This window comes from Cherax quadricarinatus, chromosome 25 (genome assembly GCF_038502225.1).
Source record: "Cherax quadricarinatus isolate ZL_2023a chromosome 25, ASM3850222v1, whole genome shotgun sequence".
Classification (NCBI taxonomy): Eukaryota; Metazoa; Arthropoda; class Malacostraca; order Decapoda; family Parastacidae; genus Cherax; species Cherax quadricarinatus.
The window spans coordinates 20492579-20512846 of record NC_091316.1 but is presented as its reverse complement, the minus strand read 5'-3'; the positions used below and the strand labels follow the sequence as shown (position 1 = coordinate 20512846).

General features: G+C 47.1%; 1 protein-coding gene across 3 annotated transcripts in view; it reads left to right on the top strand.

Annotated features, from left to right (window-relative positions):
• The window catches only part of pio (piopio), a 256035-nt gene that overhangs the window by 134806 nt on the left and 100961 nt on the right, over positions 1-20268 (top strand). For all 3 annotated transcript variants that reach the window (XM_053778495.2, XM_053778496.2, XM_053778493.2), the window contains exon 3: positions 214-259. In XM_053778495.2, coding sequence (XP_053634470.1) covers positions 214-259 — 46 coding nt within the window. The remainder of the gene's footprint in view (positions 1-213; positions 260-20268) is intronic.

Genomic DNA, 20268 nt, shown 5'->3' with positions numbered 1-20268 from the left:
TAAACTGAGGTTAATACATCTCTCTCAGTGTATATAATCTGTTTTTTATTATTTAATTCATGCTAAGCATTAAACCCATGTGGGTCATTCAGCGCAAGGCGTGGTGGGGGCTCGATCCTCCGACTCCTGAGCGCCAGGCAGACGCGCTTCCTATTTGTACTCGCCTATCAGATTAATTGTATTAGTTGTCTAAGACTGTGTTATCTCCCTCAGGCCGCCACACTCACCGCCAGTAACGCCCAGCTCATCCAGCGACCGAGTGAGTACCCTCATCTGTATGCTTGTAGTAGTGCGCACCCACAACAGTGCTTGTAGTAGTGCGCACCCACAACAGTGCTTGTAGTGCGCACCCACAACAATGCTTGTAGTAGTGCGCACCCACAACAGTGCTTGTAGTATTGCGCACCCACAATGCTTGCAGTGCGCACCCACAACAGTGCTTGTAATGCACACCCACAACAATGCTTGTAGTGCGCATCCACAACAGTGCTTGTAGCAGTGCGCACCCACAACGATGCTTGTAGTGTGCACCCACAACAATGCTTGTAGTAGTGCACACCCACAACAATGCTTGTAGTGCGCACCCACAAAAATGCTTGTAGTGCACACTCACAACAATGCTTGTAGTAGTGCACACCCACAACAATGCTTGTAGTGTGCACTCACAACAATGCTTGTAGTGCGCACCCACAAAAATGCTTGTAGTAGTGTGCACCCACAACAATTCTTGTAGTGCACACCCACAACAATGCTTGTAGTAGTGCGCACCCACAATGTAGTGCGCACCCACAACAGTGCTTGTAGCAGTGCACACCCACAACAGTGCTTGTAGCAGTGCACACCCACAATGCTTGTAGCAATGCACACTCACACCAGTGCTTGTAGCAGTGCACACTCACAACAGTGCTTGTAGCAGTGCACACCCACAACAGTGCTTGTAGCAGTGCACACCCACAACAGTGCTTGTAGCAGTGCACACCCACAACGGTGCTTGTAGCAGTGCACACCCACAACAGTACTTGTAGCAGTGCACACCCACAACAGTGCTTGTAGCAGTGCACACCCAAAACAGTGCTTGTAGCAGTGCACACCCACAACAGTGCTTGTAGCAGTGCACACCCACAACAGTGCTTGTACCAGTGCACACCCACAACAGTGCTTGTAGCAGTGCACACCCACAACAGTGCTTGTAGTGCACACCCACAACAGTGCTTTTAGCAGTGAACACCCACAACAGTGCTTGCAGTAGTGCACACCCACAACAGTGCTTGTAGCTGTGCACACCCACATCAGTGCTTGTAGTAGTGCACACCCACAACAGTGCTTGTAGCAATGCACACCCACAACTGTGCTTGTAGTAGTGCACACCCACAACAGTGCTTGTAGCAGTGCACACCCACAACAGTGCTTGTAGCAGTGCACACCCACAACAGTGCTTGTAGCAGTGCACACCCACAACAGTGCTTGTAGTAGTGCACACCCACAACAGTGTAGCAGTGCACACCCACACCAGTGTAGCAGTGCACACCCACAACAGTGTAGCAGTGCACACCCACACCAGTGTAGCAGTGCACACCCACAACAGTGTAGCAGTGCACACCCACAACAGTGTAGCAGTGCACACCCACAACAGTGTAGCAGTGCACACCCACAACAGTGTAGCAGTGCACACCCACAACAGTGTAGCAGTGCACACCCACACCAGTGTAGCAGTGCACACCCACAACAGTGTAGCAGTGCACACCCACAACAGTGTAGCAGTGCACACCCACAACAGTGTAGCAGTGCACACCCACAACAGTGTAGCAGTGCACACCCACAACAGTGTAGCAGTGCACACCCACAATAGTGTAGGAGTTCACACCCACAACAGTGTAGCAGTGCACACCCACAACAGTGTAGCAGTGCACACCCACAACAGTGTAGCAGTGCACACCCACACCAGTGTAGCAGTGCACACCCACAACAGTGTAGCAGTGCACACCCACAACAGTGTAGCAGTGCACACCCACAACAGTGTAGCAGTGCACACCCACACCAGTGCCCACAACAGTGTAGCAGTGCACACCCACAACAGTGTAGCAGTACACACCCACAACAGTGTAGCAGTGCACACCCACAACAGTGTAGCAGTGCACACCCACAACAGTGTAGCAGTGCACACCCACAACAGTGTAGCAGTGCACACCCACAACAGTGTAGCAGTGCAGTGCACCCCACAACAGTGTAGCAGTGCACACCCACAACAGTGTAGCAGTGCACAACCACAACAGTGTAGCATTGCACACACACCAGTGTAGCACAACAGTGTAGCAGTGCACACCCACAACAGTGTAGCAGTGCACAGCCACAACAGTGTAGCAGTGTGTAGCACACCCACAACAGTGTAGCAGTGCACACCCACAACAGTGTAGCAGTGCACACCCACAACAGTGTAGCAGTGCACACCCACAACAGTGTAGCAGTACACACCCACAACAGTGTAGCAGTGCACACCCACAACAGTGTAGCAGTGCACACCCACACCAGTGTAGCAGTGCACACCCACAACAGTGTAGCAGTGCACATCCACAACAGTGTAGCAGTACACACCCACAACAGTGTAGCAGTACACACCCACAACAGTGTAGCAGTACACACCCACAACAGTGTAGCAGTGCACACCCACAACAGTGTAGCAGTGCACACCCACAACAGTGTAGCAGTGCACACCCACAACAGTGTAGCAGTGCACACCCACAACAGTGTAGCAGTACACACCCACAACAGTGTAGCAGTGCACACCCACAACAGTGTAGCAGTGTGTAGCAGTGCACACCCACAACAGTGTAGCAGTGTGTAGCAGTACACACCCACAACAGTGTAGCAGTGCACACCCACAACAGTGTAGCAGTGCACACCCACAACAGTGTAGCAGTACACACCCACAACAGTGTAGCAGTGCACACCCACAACAGTGTAGCAGTACACACCCACAACAGTGTAGCAGTGCACACTCACAACAGTGTAGCAGTGCACACCCACAACAGTGTAGCAGTACACACCCACAACAGTGTAGCAGTGCACACCCACAACAGTGTAGCAGTGCACACCCACAACAGTGTAGCAGTACACACCCACAACAGTGTAGCAGTACACACCCACAACAGTGTAGCAGTACACACCCACAACAGTGTAGCAGTGCACACCCACAACAGTGTAGCAGTGCACACCCACAACAGTGTAGCAGTGCACACCCACAACAGTGTAGCAGTGCACACCCACAACAGTGTAGCAGTGCACACCCACAACAGTGTAGCAGTACACACCCACAACAGTGTAGCAGTACACACCCACAACAGTGTAGCAGTGCACACCCACAACAGTGTAGCAGTGCACACCCACAACAGTGTAGCAGTACACACCCACAACAGTGTAGCAGTGCACACCCACAACATGTTGATGAATAAGACACATGTGAAGGTCTTGTGTATCTTTATTGGCGATACTTTCGCCTGGACAACAGGCTTCTTCAGTCGAATACAGGCGGAGACAGAAATAACTTTGAGATGGTCAGTCCCTCAACGTCTGAGGGACTGACTTCCCCATACGAGGCTGAGGGGCTGATCACCTCAGAATTACTGCTCCTTCTGTCTTGTCTTATTCATCAACTTGTCCGTAGTGTAGACCAATAATGTAATTTGTAACCGGTTCGAGAGCTTCCCTACTCTCGCAGCCTGACCTGAGGTCATGTTGTCTGGTCAACCAGGCTGTTGTGGTGGTGGATGGTTGGCCCACACAGCCATCATAGCCTGGTTGATCTGGCACTTGGTGGAAGTGAGGTATCAAGGTGTAATCTAAGTATCAATAAAGGGTCACTGAAGTGGAATTTAAGATTTAATAAAATGAAATTTAAGAATAAATAAAGAGTAATTTAAGGAACAGTAAAGCGGAATTTAAGGATCAGTAAAGTAGAATTTAAGGATTACTGAAGTGGAATTTAAGGATTAGTTTGGTAACTGGCCGAGTTCCCTCCTCGGAGGTGTCTTGTTGCCGGTAATGGGCTCTTGATCCAAGGAATCTGACCTGTCCTCCCATTCGTTAGATTTCGATTGCCTTTCGTTCTCCGAATGTATCAATAATAAAGTTGTTTTATTTACGTTTTATGGAGCGCTAAACCCGTGTAGATTACTCGGCTCTAGTCTCCGTCCGTTAATGGTGGCCCCGGTCTCTGACCAGCCAGACTGTTGGTGATTGCGAGGCCAAAATGGGGCCATTGCTTTTGTAATCATTGGGTGAGTGTGTTAGGAGAGCCTCACCACCGCAGATGTGATCCAGGCGATGACGTTGCTCGATGTGTTGTTGACTGTGGCAACGCGCGCATTGTATACAACTGCAAAAATACTAATATATAGACCACAGTGAAGTGCTGGTAAGTTCAATCAGGTACATTGCACAGTTGAAGATTTTGCACTTGTTTAGTTAAACATGTGTAAATTACCTACAATAACCCACAAAGTGAAACAAAGTGACTTATCTCCAGTGGGGTCCTTGCTGACTCTTAGATACTGTAAAATATCAAGGGATATCTAAATAAGAAAGAACTTGAAATAGTGGATTTATGTAGAATGAAGTCAGATTTCGAAAGAATACAGGAAAGTACTGGTTTAGCAGTAGAGTTGTCAACGAGTGAAGCAGTGTCAGGTAGAGTCATCAAAGCTAACACGATGGCTAGCTTTAAAAAAATAGGCTGGGAAAATATACGAGTAAAAACGATTGGGTCTGAGAAGGAGGTGCCTAGTATGGCCAGAAGAGCTGCTGTAGTACTTGTACATAATGTTCGTAACTGAGCACAAAGAGGCGCAATGCAGCGGAAACCTTTATATTAGAGGGCTACAATAAAGGCTCGGTTAATTGAGCTTAAATCCCACCAACAACACTAAGGGTCATTAAGGCTGCATGCAACCTATTCACCACCAGTCAAGGACACTTTAACCCCTTAACTAGGAAATAAAGTAAACTTCTAGTGTATATACACTGAAACGTATACACTTGGGTGTACATAACCTTGCGAGAGGTTTGCTCTGTTTTACGTGTCTTTATACCAGATGAGTGTGTTGTTGAGTGTGTTGTGAGGGGCTCTCGCACAGACCTTTGTCTCTGGAATTCCTCGCACCTCACGTCCAGGTGTCTTCAGTAAACTTTTACGTGTTCTGCTGAATGGAAATTTGCCTATTTGTGTGCGTGTTGTGTTTGAACGCGCCCTCTCTACTTCTGCAGTGTTCAAACCCTTCAACCTTACTTCTGCAGTGTTCAGCCACCTCCACCCTACTTCTGCAGTGTTCAGTTACCTCCACCCTTTTTCTTCCACATTTAAACATCCCCATGATGCTGGACACGTAAATAAGTGAGACACATTCGAAGTCTATTTTAGTGTAAAGGCGATCAAGGAAGGTGACTCTATACAACGGTTCTCTCAAGGGATGACTATCCTTTCCTTCCTCGGATCAAAACTAATTACCTCCCCCCAATCCTTCCCATTTCCCAGGCTTTGTTTGGCCCTTACTAGTGCAACAATAGATAATAAAGAGTTAAATCGCCTGTGTCGATCAGAAAATAATACGAGGGTCCAGGAACCAGAGCTCAACTTCCTGCAAATTACCTCATTATTTACAACTAGATAATACACAATACTCGTGCATAACCTCAGCTTACAAGTGTGAGGAGCAGGGAGAAAGCTCACACCCACCCCAACCCCTGCTTCCCAACTTCACCCCACCCACGGTCTCCCACCCTCACCCCACCCCCTGCCTCCCAACCGCACCCCACCCCCTACCCCCCACCCTCACCCCACTCCTTGCCTTCCACCCACACCCCACCCCACTCCTTGCCTTCCACCCACACCCCACCCCCTGCCTCCAACCACCACACCCCTGCCTCCCACCTCCACCCCACACACTGCCTCCCACCTCCACCCCACACACTGCCCCACCTCCACCCCACACACTGCCTCCCACCTCCACCCAACACCCTGCCTCCCACCTCCATCTTTCACCCAAAGCTCACCATTCACCCTCCACTCAACTCCACCACCCCTACACTCCCCCACATCCCCCCAACCCAACAACGCCTATATTCCCCCACCTTTACCTCAGTCCGACCCCCACTTCAACTCCACACTCCCTCTCCCGCCTCTTTTCTACCCTCCACCCCCACTCTCCCCCTTTCCCGCAACCACCCTCTCCAACACACCCTCCACCCACACTCAACACCCACGAGCACCATCTGTGAATATCGTTAACACTTTCTTCAGTTTGGTTAATAATTTTTTAAGATTTATATTTTTTGCCACCGAAGTTCCTAGTGTATTGTGCATCTCATATCCATCCTGTGGAGGGTAGCGCAAGAACATACGGATACACAAAAGGCCTAGGAACTAGGCCCCAAAAGGGTTAACACGAGTACATCTGAATTTATATCTACACTTCACTTATCTGTTACAAACAAATTTAGGAAATTTGGTATCTTAATTTTTAAAGACTCGAGAAAAGATTGACATTATGACAAGCTTCAAGGCAGGTTATGTTTGCCGTCAAATATGTGACTGTTACACTGGAGTGAAAACGTGTTTATTTGATGCTGGTTTAACGTGCTCTCGGTGGGTCAAACGGGAATGTGTGAAACGCTGTAGGCTCGATCCTCCGAGTCTCGACCTGGCCATGACACTTGGCATTACAGCCTTGATCTCGCTGGGTCTTCGTCTGCTGTTCGTTCCTCAATAGTTTGTTTCCTCTGTGCATTATTTCATTTAATGGCGTTATGATTTGATATGATTGATTTAATTTTGCTTATAGACGACAGTGCCTAAATAACATATATTGAAAAAAAAAATCTTAAAATTGTATGTAAGAATTCGACGTTTGTTGCAGGAGAATGAGTTTCCTTGTCACAGTCACATAATGTGGGTATAAAGGCGCGTCGCCGATAGTAATGAAGAAATAAAAGAAATGTAGAGCAATCTTTTATTGCGACTTCGTTTAGCTCTGTGTAAAGCTCACAGGTGAAACATTGTTACAGCAAAAGCCTGCCCTGTACCTGTGTTATTTGACTTGCGAAATCGTAATGGCACGATTGCAAACAAACCACGGTACGAGTGGGGATTGAACTCGCGGCAAGTGAGTTTTACGACTCACTCGCCGCGAGTTCAATCCCCGCCGCCCGTACCGTGGCATGTGTTGTATTTTATCACTGGACAGGAGAGATGGAAGGAGTGGGGAGGGGAAGGGACAACGTCGTGCGCCACAACACGGACTAGTTCGGTGAGCCACATAGTCCAGTGAGAGTGGCTGGCTGGTCTCTTCTACACTAGCGGCCGCCGTCATGCTGTCTTCATTACCAAGAGAATCAAGTTTTGTTTCCATAAATCTGGCTCAAGTTCTAGTGTTATTAATTCAGGGTAAATTATATATTTTTTAGTAAAATTATCACATCGGGTAATTATAAGGATATCTTAGGTTACATCTGTATAATTTACGATTAGTGTATGCCTGTAAAATTCCGATTTTATTGTAGCAATTATATAAGTCTAATGGCTTGTAAAAATTTAAAAATAGGTTGTTATTTTTTCATAGACCAAGCTGACCTTTTTTCCTGACTTTTTTCTTAGTTTCCTGCCAAGCATGGGCCAGTAGGCCTACAATGCTCTTTTATTTTTGTGTTCTTACGTTAAAACTAGATGTAGTGAACCTGAATAAAATATTTCTCTATTGCAAGGCAACTTTCCGGTCAAGCCTCGTGCTACGATTTAAAAACTTAGAGATTCAGAAAGTCGCCATTGACGTTAATTACATATAAGCTAGAAAGCTGACCGCAGACTCAGCATCAGCAGGCGGCTGCAGAAGTATGGTGATACCCATGTTATGCAGATAATGACACACACGCTCTGTTCAAGACATTGACGAAACGTTTTGCTTCTTCGGTCCTAAGAAAAAATCACTTATGGAGAAACGTTTCGTCAATAAATGTCTTGAACTATGCATGTGGTTCTTTATCTGCTTTACCAGGTGATCTTGCGGGTCTTGACCTGTAATATGTTCAGACATTATCTCAGCTGGTCTACATGGAACCTGATGTTTACATGTTTATTCTGTCGGAGTATATCTGTGAGGCATGAATCGTAACTTGTGAGGAGCCAGATGTGAGCCTCACCCACATGTAACCCACCACACCTGAGGAGCCAGATGTGAGCCTCAACCACATGTAACCCACCACACCTGAGGAGCCAGATGTGAGCCTCAACCACATGTAACCCACCACACATGAGGAGCCAGATGTGAGCCTCAACCACATGTAACCCACCACACCTGAGGAGCCAGATGTGAGCCTCAACCACATGTAACCCAACACACCTGAGGAGCCAGATGTGAGCATCAACCACCTGTAACCCGCCACACCTGAGGAACCAGATGTGAATCTGACCCCTGCCATTAATAACCCACAAGAAGAATTTGACAGCTGCGTCTGCTTAGAATAGTGCAATATTCAGTGGTGAATACAACAAAACACAAAACTTGGTAGAGGGAAGGGAAAAAGATCAGTTGGATCTCATTCATTCATTTACATCTTGCTACCCACCACCCAACCTAGTTCATCCCTCCCTTTCACTGTGCCTCCACCTCTCTCACTTTCTCCTCCCCAAACTCAAGCCCACCACCCTTGTACGCATCCACACCCCCCTCCTCACTGGGCAGCGTCCACCGCTGTAAGACTTGCATACTAATTATAATGCTGTAGTACTGGAGGCAAAGCGACGAAAGCTGGCGGAAGTTTCACTCGGAACAAATCAAACATTCCTGGCCGGCAGCGTCAACTCTCACACACACACTTTTTATATCACTCGGGGAAAGTTATCTTGATGTGGCAATCAAATTCTCCATCTGAGATTTTACAAAGAGATAGGATGAAAATTATTATGTGTGCTTGTACAGGAAAAAAAATATACAATGTCGGAGTTATTTTTGGGTTCTCAGGTATTAGAAAGATTAAGTTTATGGTAATGTCAACTATGGGATTTAATTAGACACTTGGTGACGAATTGGTGTATTAATCATAGTGTATATTGGGAACAGTTGTGGCTCCTGGATTAACATTGTTGTTTTCGTCCTCTGAGTAAACTTTCCATGCGTGATTACAAGTAGGTAGACAGTGGCAAATGCCGACAAGTGGGAATTCAATTCAATTCAATTCAAAATTTATTCTCTATAAAGATTACAATGTTGAATTTACAGAATTTGGTTGTTGTGTGGTTTACATGTAGTTAAATAATGATTACAGAGTGTACCACTAGAACGCCTAGCATGGCTAGGCATTTCGGGCAGACTTAGTTTAATTCTTTATTTTAAAATATTACAAATTATGAGGTAAGTTGGTATTATGGCTAAGTGACTAAATACTAGTTTGTGAGTTTAGCAATGTGAATGCTTTTGTTTTGGCACAGTACATAGTTTCAGTATTGGAGTATCATAGGATTCATTATTTTAAGATTGAGATTAATATTTCTGTTTATGGTCAAATGGGTGAGTGAGTGTAAGTGTGAACCACCAGGTGGTATTCGTGTAGTTAGTTGAGGGAGGTTTATCAGGGAGATAAGATGTTTTCTAATGGTAGTTTTGAAGGTGATGAATGTGTCTGCAGTTCTAGAGTTCTCATGTAGGGTGTTCCAGATTTTAGGGCCTTTGACATACATTGAATTTTTGTAAAGGTTTAGTCGGACATGGGGAATGTCGTAGAGATGTTTGTGTCTGGTGTTATGCCTGTGGGTTCTGTCACAACTATCAAGAAAGCGTTTTAGGTCAAGGTTGATATTGGAGTTTAAGGTCCTGTAGATGTAGATTGCACAGTAGTAAGTGTGGATGTACTGAACAGGGAGTAAGTTTAGATCTATGAAGAGTGGGGGGGGGGGTGTTGCCAGGGATGGGATTTAGTGATTATTCTTACTGCAGCTTTTTGTTGGGTTATAATTGGCTTTAGGTGTGTTGCTGCAGTTGATCCCCAAGCACAAATAGCATAGGTGAGGTATGGATAAATAAGTGAGTGGTATAGTGTGAGAAGGGCATTTTGCGGCACGTAGTATCGTATCTTGGAGAGGATCCCAACTGTTTTGGATACTTTTTTGGTTATGTGTTGGATATGGGTGCTGAAATTCAGGTTGTTGTCAAGGTATAGGCCTAGGAATTTGCCCTCATTATGTCTGGTAATAAAGAAAGATACTAGTACCAGAGGATCCTTTTAATACAAAGTTTCGCCAAGGAATGGGTTTTATCGAACACGATAAAGCCCAGGCTTGGGGGAAACGTTGGGTTAGAATGATCCTCTTCTACTAGTGTCTTTATTCCCAGACTTTCACTCCTTCCCAGTGGTGCTGGGGTGGAGGACCTGGTTCTTCCTAGGAGTGTTGTGGTGCTGGGGTGGAGGACCTGGTTCTTCCTAGGAGTGTTGTGGTGCTGGGGTGGAGGACGTGGTTCTTCCCAGCAGTGTTGTGGTGCTGGGGTGGAGGACGTGGTTCTTCCCTGGGGTGGAGGACCTGGTTCTTCCCAGCAGTGTTGTGGTGCTGGGGTGGAGGACCTGGTTCTTCCCAGCAGTGCTGTGGTGCTGGGGTGGAGGACGTAGTTCTTCCCAGCAGTGCTGTGGTGCTGGGGTGGAGGACGTGGTTCTTCCCAGCAATTTTGTGGTGCTGGGGTGGAGGACCAGGTTCTTCCCAGCAGTGCTGTGGTGCTGGGGTGGAGGACCTGGTTCTTCCCAGCAGTGCTGGGGTGGAGAACGTAGTTCTTCCCAGCAGTGCTGTGGTGCTGGGGTGGAGGACGTGGTTCTTCCCAGCAATTTTGTGGTGCTGGGGTAGAGGACCTGGTTCTTCCCAGCAGTGTTGTGGTGCTGGGGTGGGGGACCTGGTTCTTCCCAGCAGTGTTGTGGTGCTGGGGTGGAGGACCTGGTTCTTCCCAGCAGCGTTGTGGTGCTGGGGTGGAGGACGTGGTTCTTCCCAGCAGTGTTGTGGTGCTAAGGGTGTAGGACGTGGCTCTTCCCAGCAGTGTTGTGGTGCTGTGGTGGAGGACGTGGTTCTTCCCAGCAGTGTTGTGGTGCTGGGGTGGAGGACTTGGTTCTTCCTAGCAGTGCTGTGGTGCTGGGGTGGGGGACCTGGTTCTTCCCAGCAGTGTTGTGGTGCTGGGGTGGAGGACGTGGTTCTTCCCAGCAGTGTTGTGGTGCTGGGGTGGAGGACTTGGTTCTTCCTAGCAGTGTTGTGGTGCTGGGGTGGGGGACCTGGTTCTTCCCAGCAGTGTTGTGGTGCTGGGGTGGAGGACGTGGTTCTTTGTTGTGGTGCTGGGGTGGAGGACGTGGTTCTTTCCAGCAGTGTTGTGGTGCTGGGGTGGAGGACGTGGTTCTTTCCAGCAGTTTTGTGGTGCTGGGGTGGAGGACGTGGTTCTTTCCAGCAGTGTTGTGGTGCTGGGGTGGAGGACGTGGTTCTTTCCAGCAGTGTTTTGGTGCTGGGGTGGAGGACGTGATTCTTCCCAGCAGTGTTGTGTGCTGGGGTGGAGGACCTGGTTCTTCCCAGGTATTGTGGTGCTGGGGTGGAGGACGTGGTTCTTTCCAGCAGTGTTGTGGTGCTGGGGTGGAGGACGTGGTTCTTCCCAGCAGTGTTGTGGTGCTGGGGTGGAGGACCTGGTTCTTCCCAGGTATTGTGGTGCTGGGGTGGAGGACCTGGTTCTTCCCAGCAGTGTTGTGGTGCTGGGGTGGAGGACCTGGTTCTTCCCAGGTATTGTGGTGCTGGGGTGGAGGACGTGGTTCTTTCCAGCAGTGTTGTGGTACTGGGGTGGAAGACGTGGTTCTTCCCAGCAGTGTTGTGGTGCTGGGGTGGAGAACGTGATTGTCTCCTGTTCTCACTCTGCCCCTTTCTTCTCATTATCTTCCCTTCCCTTCCATTTTAGTCCTTTTCCTTCCCTCTGATCACTCAATCTAACTCTCTCATGTGTTATCCTACCTCATTTTATATTAAATTATTTTATATGAGAGAGAATATGGTCAAATGGGATTATCAGAGTACCAGATTTATATTGGTATGAGAGGTAATCAGATTTTATCCAAGGAATGAAAGAAATTAGAAGTAGTTAAGAGCCAACGCTTTTGTTGAATCAGCTTGATTTAATTTCACAAGTAGCTTTTTTCTTAAGTATGATCCAGATTGATATTTTTACAGGTAGAATGATGTAGTGGAGAAAGGCACAACCAAGGTGAAGCTCTGGTTTGCTGTCCGTCTTGTGAGATAACAGCTGTTTCTTCCCCTTAATTTCTAATTCTTCTTTGCTTTCTCTCTTCCCCTCTCTCCCTGCCTTACCCCTGGAATTGTCTATCTCCATCGTTTCCTCTCATCACCAGTTCCTTCCTACCTTTTTACCCCTTTCTTTTCTTCCACTCTCCGTCCGTCCCTCCTTCCTTTCCGTGTGCCGTCTTAGGTTCATTTGTATTTCTTTTTTAGATACATTAATGGTTTACCTTCCCATGAGTTAGCAGCAGTTGTTCATTCCTTCGCCAGACGTCCCCCTCGTTGATGCTGCAATGTCAGATTTATCGATTGTCATTAACGCGTGTATATCACACGCATGAATGACAATCACGCGTTAATGACTAAGCACTTTCAGTGCCACTTCTGCCAACCCCTTTCAAGTTTTGTTGGAGAATCTTGACCTGAACTTATGATAATTTTCGATTTATAGATTACAAGATACACCTTGTCTCTGTTCACCCGGGTATTCTGAGGATGGTCACTCAAATTTAAATGCTCTACTAAGTTTGAGCAGAGAGATGTCTGTGTTTTAATGTTCGGATATCTCAGGTACTTTCAATTGAAGTGTGAACACAGAGCAGTTCGTAGAGGACACAAGTGTCTTCAGAAGTACTGTCAGTGGCATGGCCTCCCTTGTTTTGCAAGCTCTCATGATCAATATTCTAATTTTCTGTTATGAGAATAGCGTTGTCTCAGAGTGATTTGTATACACAAGGTCATCTGACAATAATTCTAGATTCTCATCGTTCCCTCCGTCATGTAAATAGAATACTGCTTTTTTCCCCCAACCGGTTCTAAGTTATTAACATTGAACATTATGTTTCACGTTGGTCAGTGGAATACCGTCTTGATATTTGATTATATTTTCCTCCTAAGAGATTACAGTCTTCAAATTTGAAGCAGAAGACTATAGACGAAAACATTATCAGAAAAAGAACCTTAATGTAGCCTACATTAAGGTTCCGGTCACATAACGCTAAACACTACGACGAAGTGTTGTAGTGTGTAGTCAAAACAGATAATGGAACCGACTAGCAATGATAATATTCTAGATTTAATCTGCACTTAAAATTAGATATTAACGAGAGATGTTTTTATCTCAAATAAACATCCTCTGACCACATCCTCACTGTAGTACAAAACGACTTAGTCATATAATACGGAACTAAGAAGTAAACAACATAAGAGGATATTTAGCTAATTTAACTTTAACAATACCGATATAGTTTGGGATAAAAATAACGAGGAATCATCAGGCATTCCCTTACAAATAGTTCTGAACATTAACCTGAAGTTTAAGCACGAAGAAACTAAATGTTGGAGCATACGGTATACGTATTATGTCGCCATGACGAAGATGATGTCAGACACGAAGAGAATGGACAAAAGCTGAAGAAAATATACTGAGAAAATTAAATATACTGAGAAATTATTGAAATAGCAAGAACCACGACACTCGTATCAAACTGAACAACGTGAGTATAAAATTAATATAAACAATATTATCCCACCAAGTTTCATTACAATATGCATGATTAATTTTCAGCGGAATGAGTTTATATAACACGGAAGTGACAGTGAAACATGTTGCTGGTAGTGAGAGGTGATGTGTAATGTGAAATGCTTGATAAAACTCTCGTTCTTTATTAATTTAGCAACAAATTTAGCTCTAATTTTGAAGGTTGGCGCGTCTGGGCTCAGCATCATGAGCTCTGTTAGGTTACCTGCTGGCGGTAGACGTGGGGCCTGGTACTGTTACCAGTACTGTGCTTGAGGACCTCTCCCGACAGTACCAGTGATAACCACACCGCCGCCGTCGCCGCCGCCGCCGCCGTCGCCGTCGCCGCCGCCGCCGCCGCCGCCGCCGCCGCCGCCGCCGCCGCCGCCGCCGCCGCCGCGTCGCCGCCGCCGCCGCCGCCGCCGCCTGCTGCTGCCGTCTGCTCGCCGCCGCCGCCGCCGCCTGCTGCTGCCGTTGCTGCTGCTGCTGCTGCTGCTGCTGCTGCTGCTGCTGCTGCTGCTGCTGCCGCTGCTGCCGCTGCTGCTACTGCTGCTGCTGCTGCTGCTGCTGCTGCTGCTGCTGCTGCTGCAGCACCCGTAACAACAATACCGGCAACACTACTACACTATTGCTTCCTTCTGGATATGTATGGCGTCTTGAAACCCTTTTTTTTCCATTCTCTCTCTCCCCATCCATTTTTCCCTGTCCCTTCATTCCCTTTCTGTCCCCTCCCTATCCCTGCATCCCCCTTACCGTCCCTACTTCCCTTCCCTATCCCTTTATCTCCTTCCTTTAGCCACCTCTTCTTCATATCCATTCATTCCTTCCTGTCTCCACGTCCTCTCCTTATCCCTTCCTCCCTGTCCCCTCATACCTAGGGTGTAAAGCAAAAGGCGCGAGTCACCCTGAAATTCCTTGCGTCTCTTCACCTCAACTAATATTAACATTTACAGCCGAGGGAAAAACATTCTCAAGGTTATGCCTCGCAGGTACATCTTAACGGAAGTCGTCTTCACCAATTCCGCGGAATTCATGTATAGAACCACGTCATCGTTGACTACTCGACTAAGCTCACCTGGCTGGCGATAACTCTCCTCGTGCTAGTAGATGCGACACTCGTCTAATTGTAAAATAGTACAGGAAATACAAGGCGATACACTGCTGCCTTTGATGCGTTGGTCACACTTGCTTTCACAGGATCAACGTCCCAGCTCACGCCCACGCACGCCTATGCACGACCATGCGTGGCAACTTTTTAGTTGAGTAGGTTCTGGCTTTATATTAGCAAAACAGCACCCAACCACCTAAACCAGGACTTAGGTATTCTTTCCTCTCCCCATTTTCCTAACCCAACACTCAGGGAAGAGGTTCCCTTTCTCCTGCAACCCCCTCCCCAGCTAACAATCCTACCCAGGAAACCCCTCAACGCAGCACCCTCTCCCCTCACCTTTAACCTAACCCAGCAGCTTTACTCTAGCTAACCCCGGCTCCTCACAACCTACTCTCTATAGTTTTTCATCTTCCATCACCTCTTCCTGATCATTCTGTTCCTCAGTAGCCTCCGTCTCCAGCACCATGACCCTGATATCGTGTCCCCAGCACCGTGTCCCCAGCACTGCATCCCCAGCACCGTGTCCCCAGCACCGTGTCCTCATTCCAGTCCCGGTTGCTACTCCAGGAGTTTTACTCACATTATTCACGTGCCACCAAAATATCCCGCCCATAATTATCTTGTGTGGAGTCATTAATAGCTGCTACAGCCTTCACCCTCTCCATTAACATAGAGGGCGTGAGTGAACGCACCCGTGTTTTGAATCTTTTGGTGGCGGTGATGAGTAAACACAGTCGTGCTGTGTATCTGGCTGCTGTAAAGAATGTAGATAAATGGTTCAGAGAACCGACAAGTTGATAAATTAGACACATGTGCAACACTTGGGTATCTTTATTGTGGAAATAAAGATGCCCAAGTGTTGCACATGTGTCTGATTTATCAGCTGTAATGAGTTCAAACTCCCTCATTCTGAAACCAGCAGCAGTGAGAGTAATGTGTTCCCTCAACCGTGGCATGCTTTTCAGACCTTGCTTTAAGTCTGGAATATAGTGGCGTGGCAATGTGAGACTTCTTTAACTAAACAATAATAATCTTGTATTACTTTACTTTCAAAAGTGTTAAACCTGAATTCAAAATGTTAGAAAAGAGACAACAGTGATAAGAGAGGAGGACATTGACGTTATTTTAGTACACAAAGCTACGTCTAACTCCCTATATCCACCACTCCCTCACAGTCCCCATCCCCTAGCCTGCACCCACTTCCCATCCCCTGGCCTGCACCCACTTCCCATCCCCTGGCCTGCACCCACTTCCCATCCCCTGGCCTGCACCCACTTCCCATCCCCTGGCCTGCACCCACTCCCCTTCCTCTAGCCTGCACCCACTCCCCATCCCCTAGCCTGTACCCACTCCCCATCCCTTAGCCTTCATCCACTCCCCATCCTCTGGCCTGCACCCACTCCCCATCCCCTGGCCTGCACCCACTCCCCATCCCCTGGCCTGCACCTATTCCCCATCCCTTGGCCTGCACCCACTCCCCTTCCCCTAGCCTGCATCCACTCCCCATCCCCTAGCTTGCACCCACTCCCCATCCCCTAGCCTATACCCACTCCCCATCCCTTAGCCTGTACCCACTCCCCATCCCTTAGCCTGGATCCACTTCCTCATCCCCTAGCCTGCACCCACTTCCCATCCCCTGGCCTGCACCCACTCCTCATCCCCTGGCCTGCATCCACTCCTCATCCCCTGGCCTGCACCCACTCTCCATCCCCTGGCCTGCACCCACTCCCCATCTCCTGGCCTGCACTCACTCCCCTTCCCCTAGCCTGCACCCACTCCCCATCCCCTAGCCTGCACTCACTCCCCATCCCCGAGCCTGTACCTACTCTCCATCCCTTAGCCTGCATCCACTCCCCATCCCCTGGCCTGCACCCACTCCCTATTCCCTGGCCTGCACCCACTCCCCATCCCCTGGCCTGCACCCACTTCCCCATCCCCTGACCGGCACCTAATTCCTCATCCCCTGGCCTGCACCCACTCCCCATCCCCCGGCCTGCACTCACTCCCTATCCCCCGGCCTGCACCCACTCCCCATCCCCTGGCCTGCACCCACTCCCCATCCTCTGGCCTGCACCCACTTCCCATCCCCTGACCGGCACCTAATTCCTCATCCCCTGGCCTTCACCCACTCCCCATCCCCCGGCCTGCACCCACTCCCCATATCCCCATCCCCTGGCCTGCACCCACTCCCCATCCCCCGGGCCTGCACCCAGCAGTGAGGTCACCCCGCCCCCACATCACGTCTCAACACTCGCCTGTTAGAAGGTGAAGCAAGAGCTGTGAAGAAACTTAGGGGCGGGAAGACGCTTCAGGAATGTCTTTATGGTTGATATCTGATCAGAATACTATACACTTTGTAGCAGTAGTTTGCCATCTCTGTTGGAGGTGTCGATACCTTCCCAACACATTTCATACTACATGATGCAAGCATATAAAAGCGTTGGGTATCTCCAGAGAGTTACGATCTTTCTTCATTAACCCATGGTGGTAGTGTGTCGAAAATTTCTCGCAGTGTATCTGGTCTCCCACGTTGGAAGCTCTCTCGCCAGCATTCCTGAGAATTTTTACGTCAGCAACCCCCCCTTGCTGCCCCATTTCTCATAGAGCTTTTTTTACTCTTTCTACTTCTCTCAGAACCTTAAGTTTGAGAAGTCAGTTAGAGCTTCCTCGGTGTTCGACTACTGAAGCTGCTGTGTGGGCGAAACAATTTGTCAATAAAAATGAGACACATGTGCAACATGTGTCTTATTCATCAACTTGTCAGTATCGTATACAATATGTAACATGAACCGCTTTAGAGTCGATATTCACAAATTATATCGATCAACATTCCGCCCGTTGGCACTGTTACTTTTCATGTTACCGATCAGCAGCCAGCATTTGCAACCACAATACCTATGTAGGTCCTTCGTTGGCATTGCCTGGAGGCATTCCAATGAATTTTTGTCAGAGGCTTCCTTGCCCGTAGCTCGAAGAGGCGTTCAAGGCCTCTACGAGGATGGCAGTACGTAGTACGCACCTGCATCAGGAAAGGCTCCTGGTAAGAGGGAAAGTTGTCATGGCCACAGTGTTGGCACGTTGGGGTCAACTGCCACCCCCACACTCCTACACTGACACTGCCCACACATCTTAACTGATATAACACACACACACCCAATACCTGAACTTTACTGTAAACAAGTAATTTTTTTTTGTCTAGGTGTATATGATTTGTACATATGACACCTATAGTATTGGGTGAGCACATGCGACTGCAAATATGTCCTATTGTCCAGAGTAAAATATTCAGTCGTAGAGATAAGTGCTATGAATGTTCTTGAATACTGGTGTTTATTTTGAGAAATTGTCGTGTTTCATACAATGACAAACATTACTAACATTTCACTATTCGCAGTACGATGTACAATACATAAAACAACGCTGAATCAACAAGCTATAAATATATGATACTAGACTTGGGAATACAAGACACAAGTGAGGACAACTCTTACTTTCAAGGAGAGGTATTTGTTACAGCGAGCGAGGTGAGAGTTTAACCAGCACCAGAACTCCACCCTACCCCGAGGAAGCTTGCCTGTGAGTGACCTTCGTCTTTCGATTTGTTGACGGAGAATCGAATTTCCACCACCCCTTTAGATTTCTGACTTATACAGGTTTAACGCTTCATATCAAAATACTACTGTTAGTATTCTTCCCTATTCTTGGGTTCTTGGGTATTTCTTTGCTGTTCGGTTTCGTCACTTTATTATTATTATTGTGAAATTATGAAGACAAAGACACGTGTTTCAGAAGTTTTTTTTTGAAATAAGTTTTGTTCTGAAGTGCTTTATCAGAAAAAAAAAACCATACCACGGGTGGGGTAGAACCCGCGATCAGTCTCAAAACTCCAGACCGTCGCGTTAGCCACTGCAGTTTTGAGACTCTGATGGCGGGTTCTATCCCGCCCGTGGTATGGTTTGTTTGCAATCGTGCCATTATGATTTCGTGAGTCATGTTGCTTTATCAGGTCATGAAATCGATAAAGCTGTACACAGCAAAGCATTCTCAAAAGCTTATTTCGCAATTTGTGCTTGTTGTCTTTGTACTTATCGACATTATGCCATTCTATCCGACAGGAAAGCAGTTGATATATATAATACTTAATTTTCCACTCGCTAACTTTGTGGGGACTGTGGAACAGTGATTTGAAATACATTTCGCTCTCTTCCCCATTGCACTCGTCACCTCTCACACCACATTCACTTTCTTCCTCTCCCTCACACTTTTGTCCTCACACGATTTCACAGTGTCCCTCACATACACATAAGCCATTTTTACCCTCCTGACTAACACTGGGAAGCCATATCATATAAACATAATAACTTCTTGCGACATAGTGGTTTTTCATGTTAATAAGATACAGTATAAGGTTTATGGCACTTTATTGAGAAGACCTTCCGTCCACAGTGGAGTTATTAATTAAAATAAGATTTTGTTCGGATTTATAACCCTGGAGGGTTTACAATGTACAGAGGTCCTTCATCACCGGCAATCCTAGGTTGTTCCGCTCATTGTGTTGCACTCTAAACTAGCCCACCGTTCTCATATAGTTTGCTATGTAAATTAGATAAATATATATAAAAAGTATGTATGTATGTGGAACAAGAAAGACGGAGGAAGACAGGCTGGCAAATTTAGACTGTTTTGTAATCAACTAAGTTTAAATATAATTTCCCCACTATATTACCCTATAAAATTTGCCACATTAGCAGGAAAACGTTTCCTGTGACATATCCAAAGAAAAATGTCCCACAAATTATTTCGTAATAACATTCTTCATGTGCAATGAAATAGAAATACAAATTGTCACATTTTTTCTTTATACTTTATACCTTGTTTAAAATGTGTCCTTAATGACCATTTGCCTAATAATATCTTGTCGACCTGAAAATTTGAGTGCGCCTCGTCCAACATTTGTGTCTATTACAAAGCTGCTTCAGACCGAAGTGACGAAATACAGTTAATAATCTTTTCCACTCTAACCAGTGAAAGTAAGAATGTGGAGACATGATGGGTACAAAGAGTCGTGGGTAAAATTCTCCTGGTGGATGTGAGAAACTAGGACCTAGGTTTCGTTTTAATCAGAAATCAACCTTAAAGGAAAGGGACACACTAAAGCAACTGCTGCTTCTCACTCTGGGCAGTCCTCACTCTTACGCAATATGGCGTATATTGTTGGTGAGGGCGGCAGAGTTCTCATGCTCTTATGTGGTGCGTGTTGTGGTGAACCAGGTCGTTCCTGACTGTTACGGTGTCATGAAGAGTCGGCTTCCTCCTTCATTTCATTGTTTTTGGTGGGGGTGACGT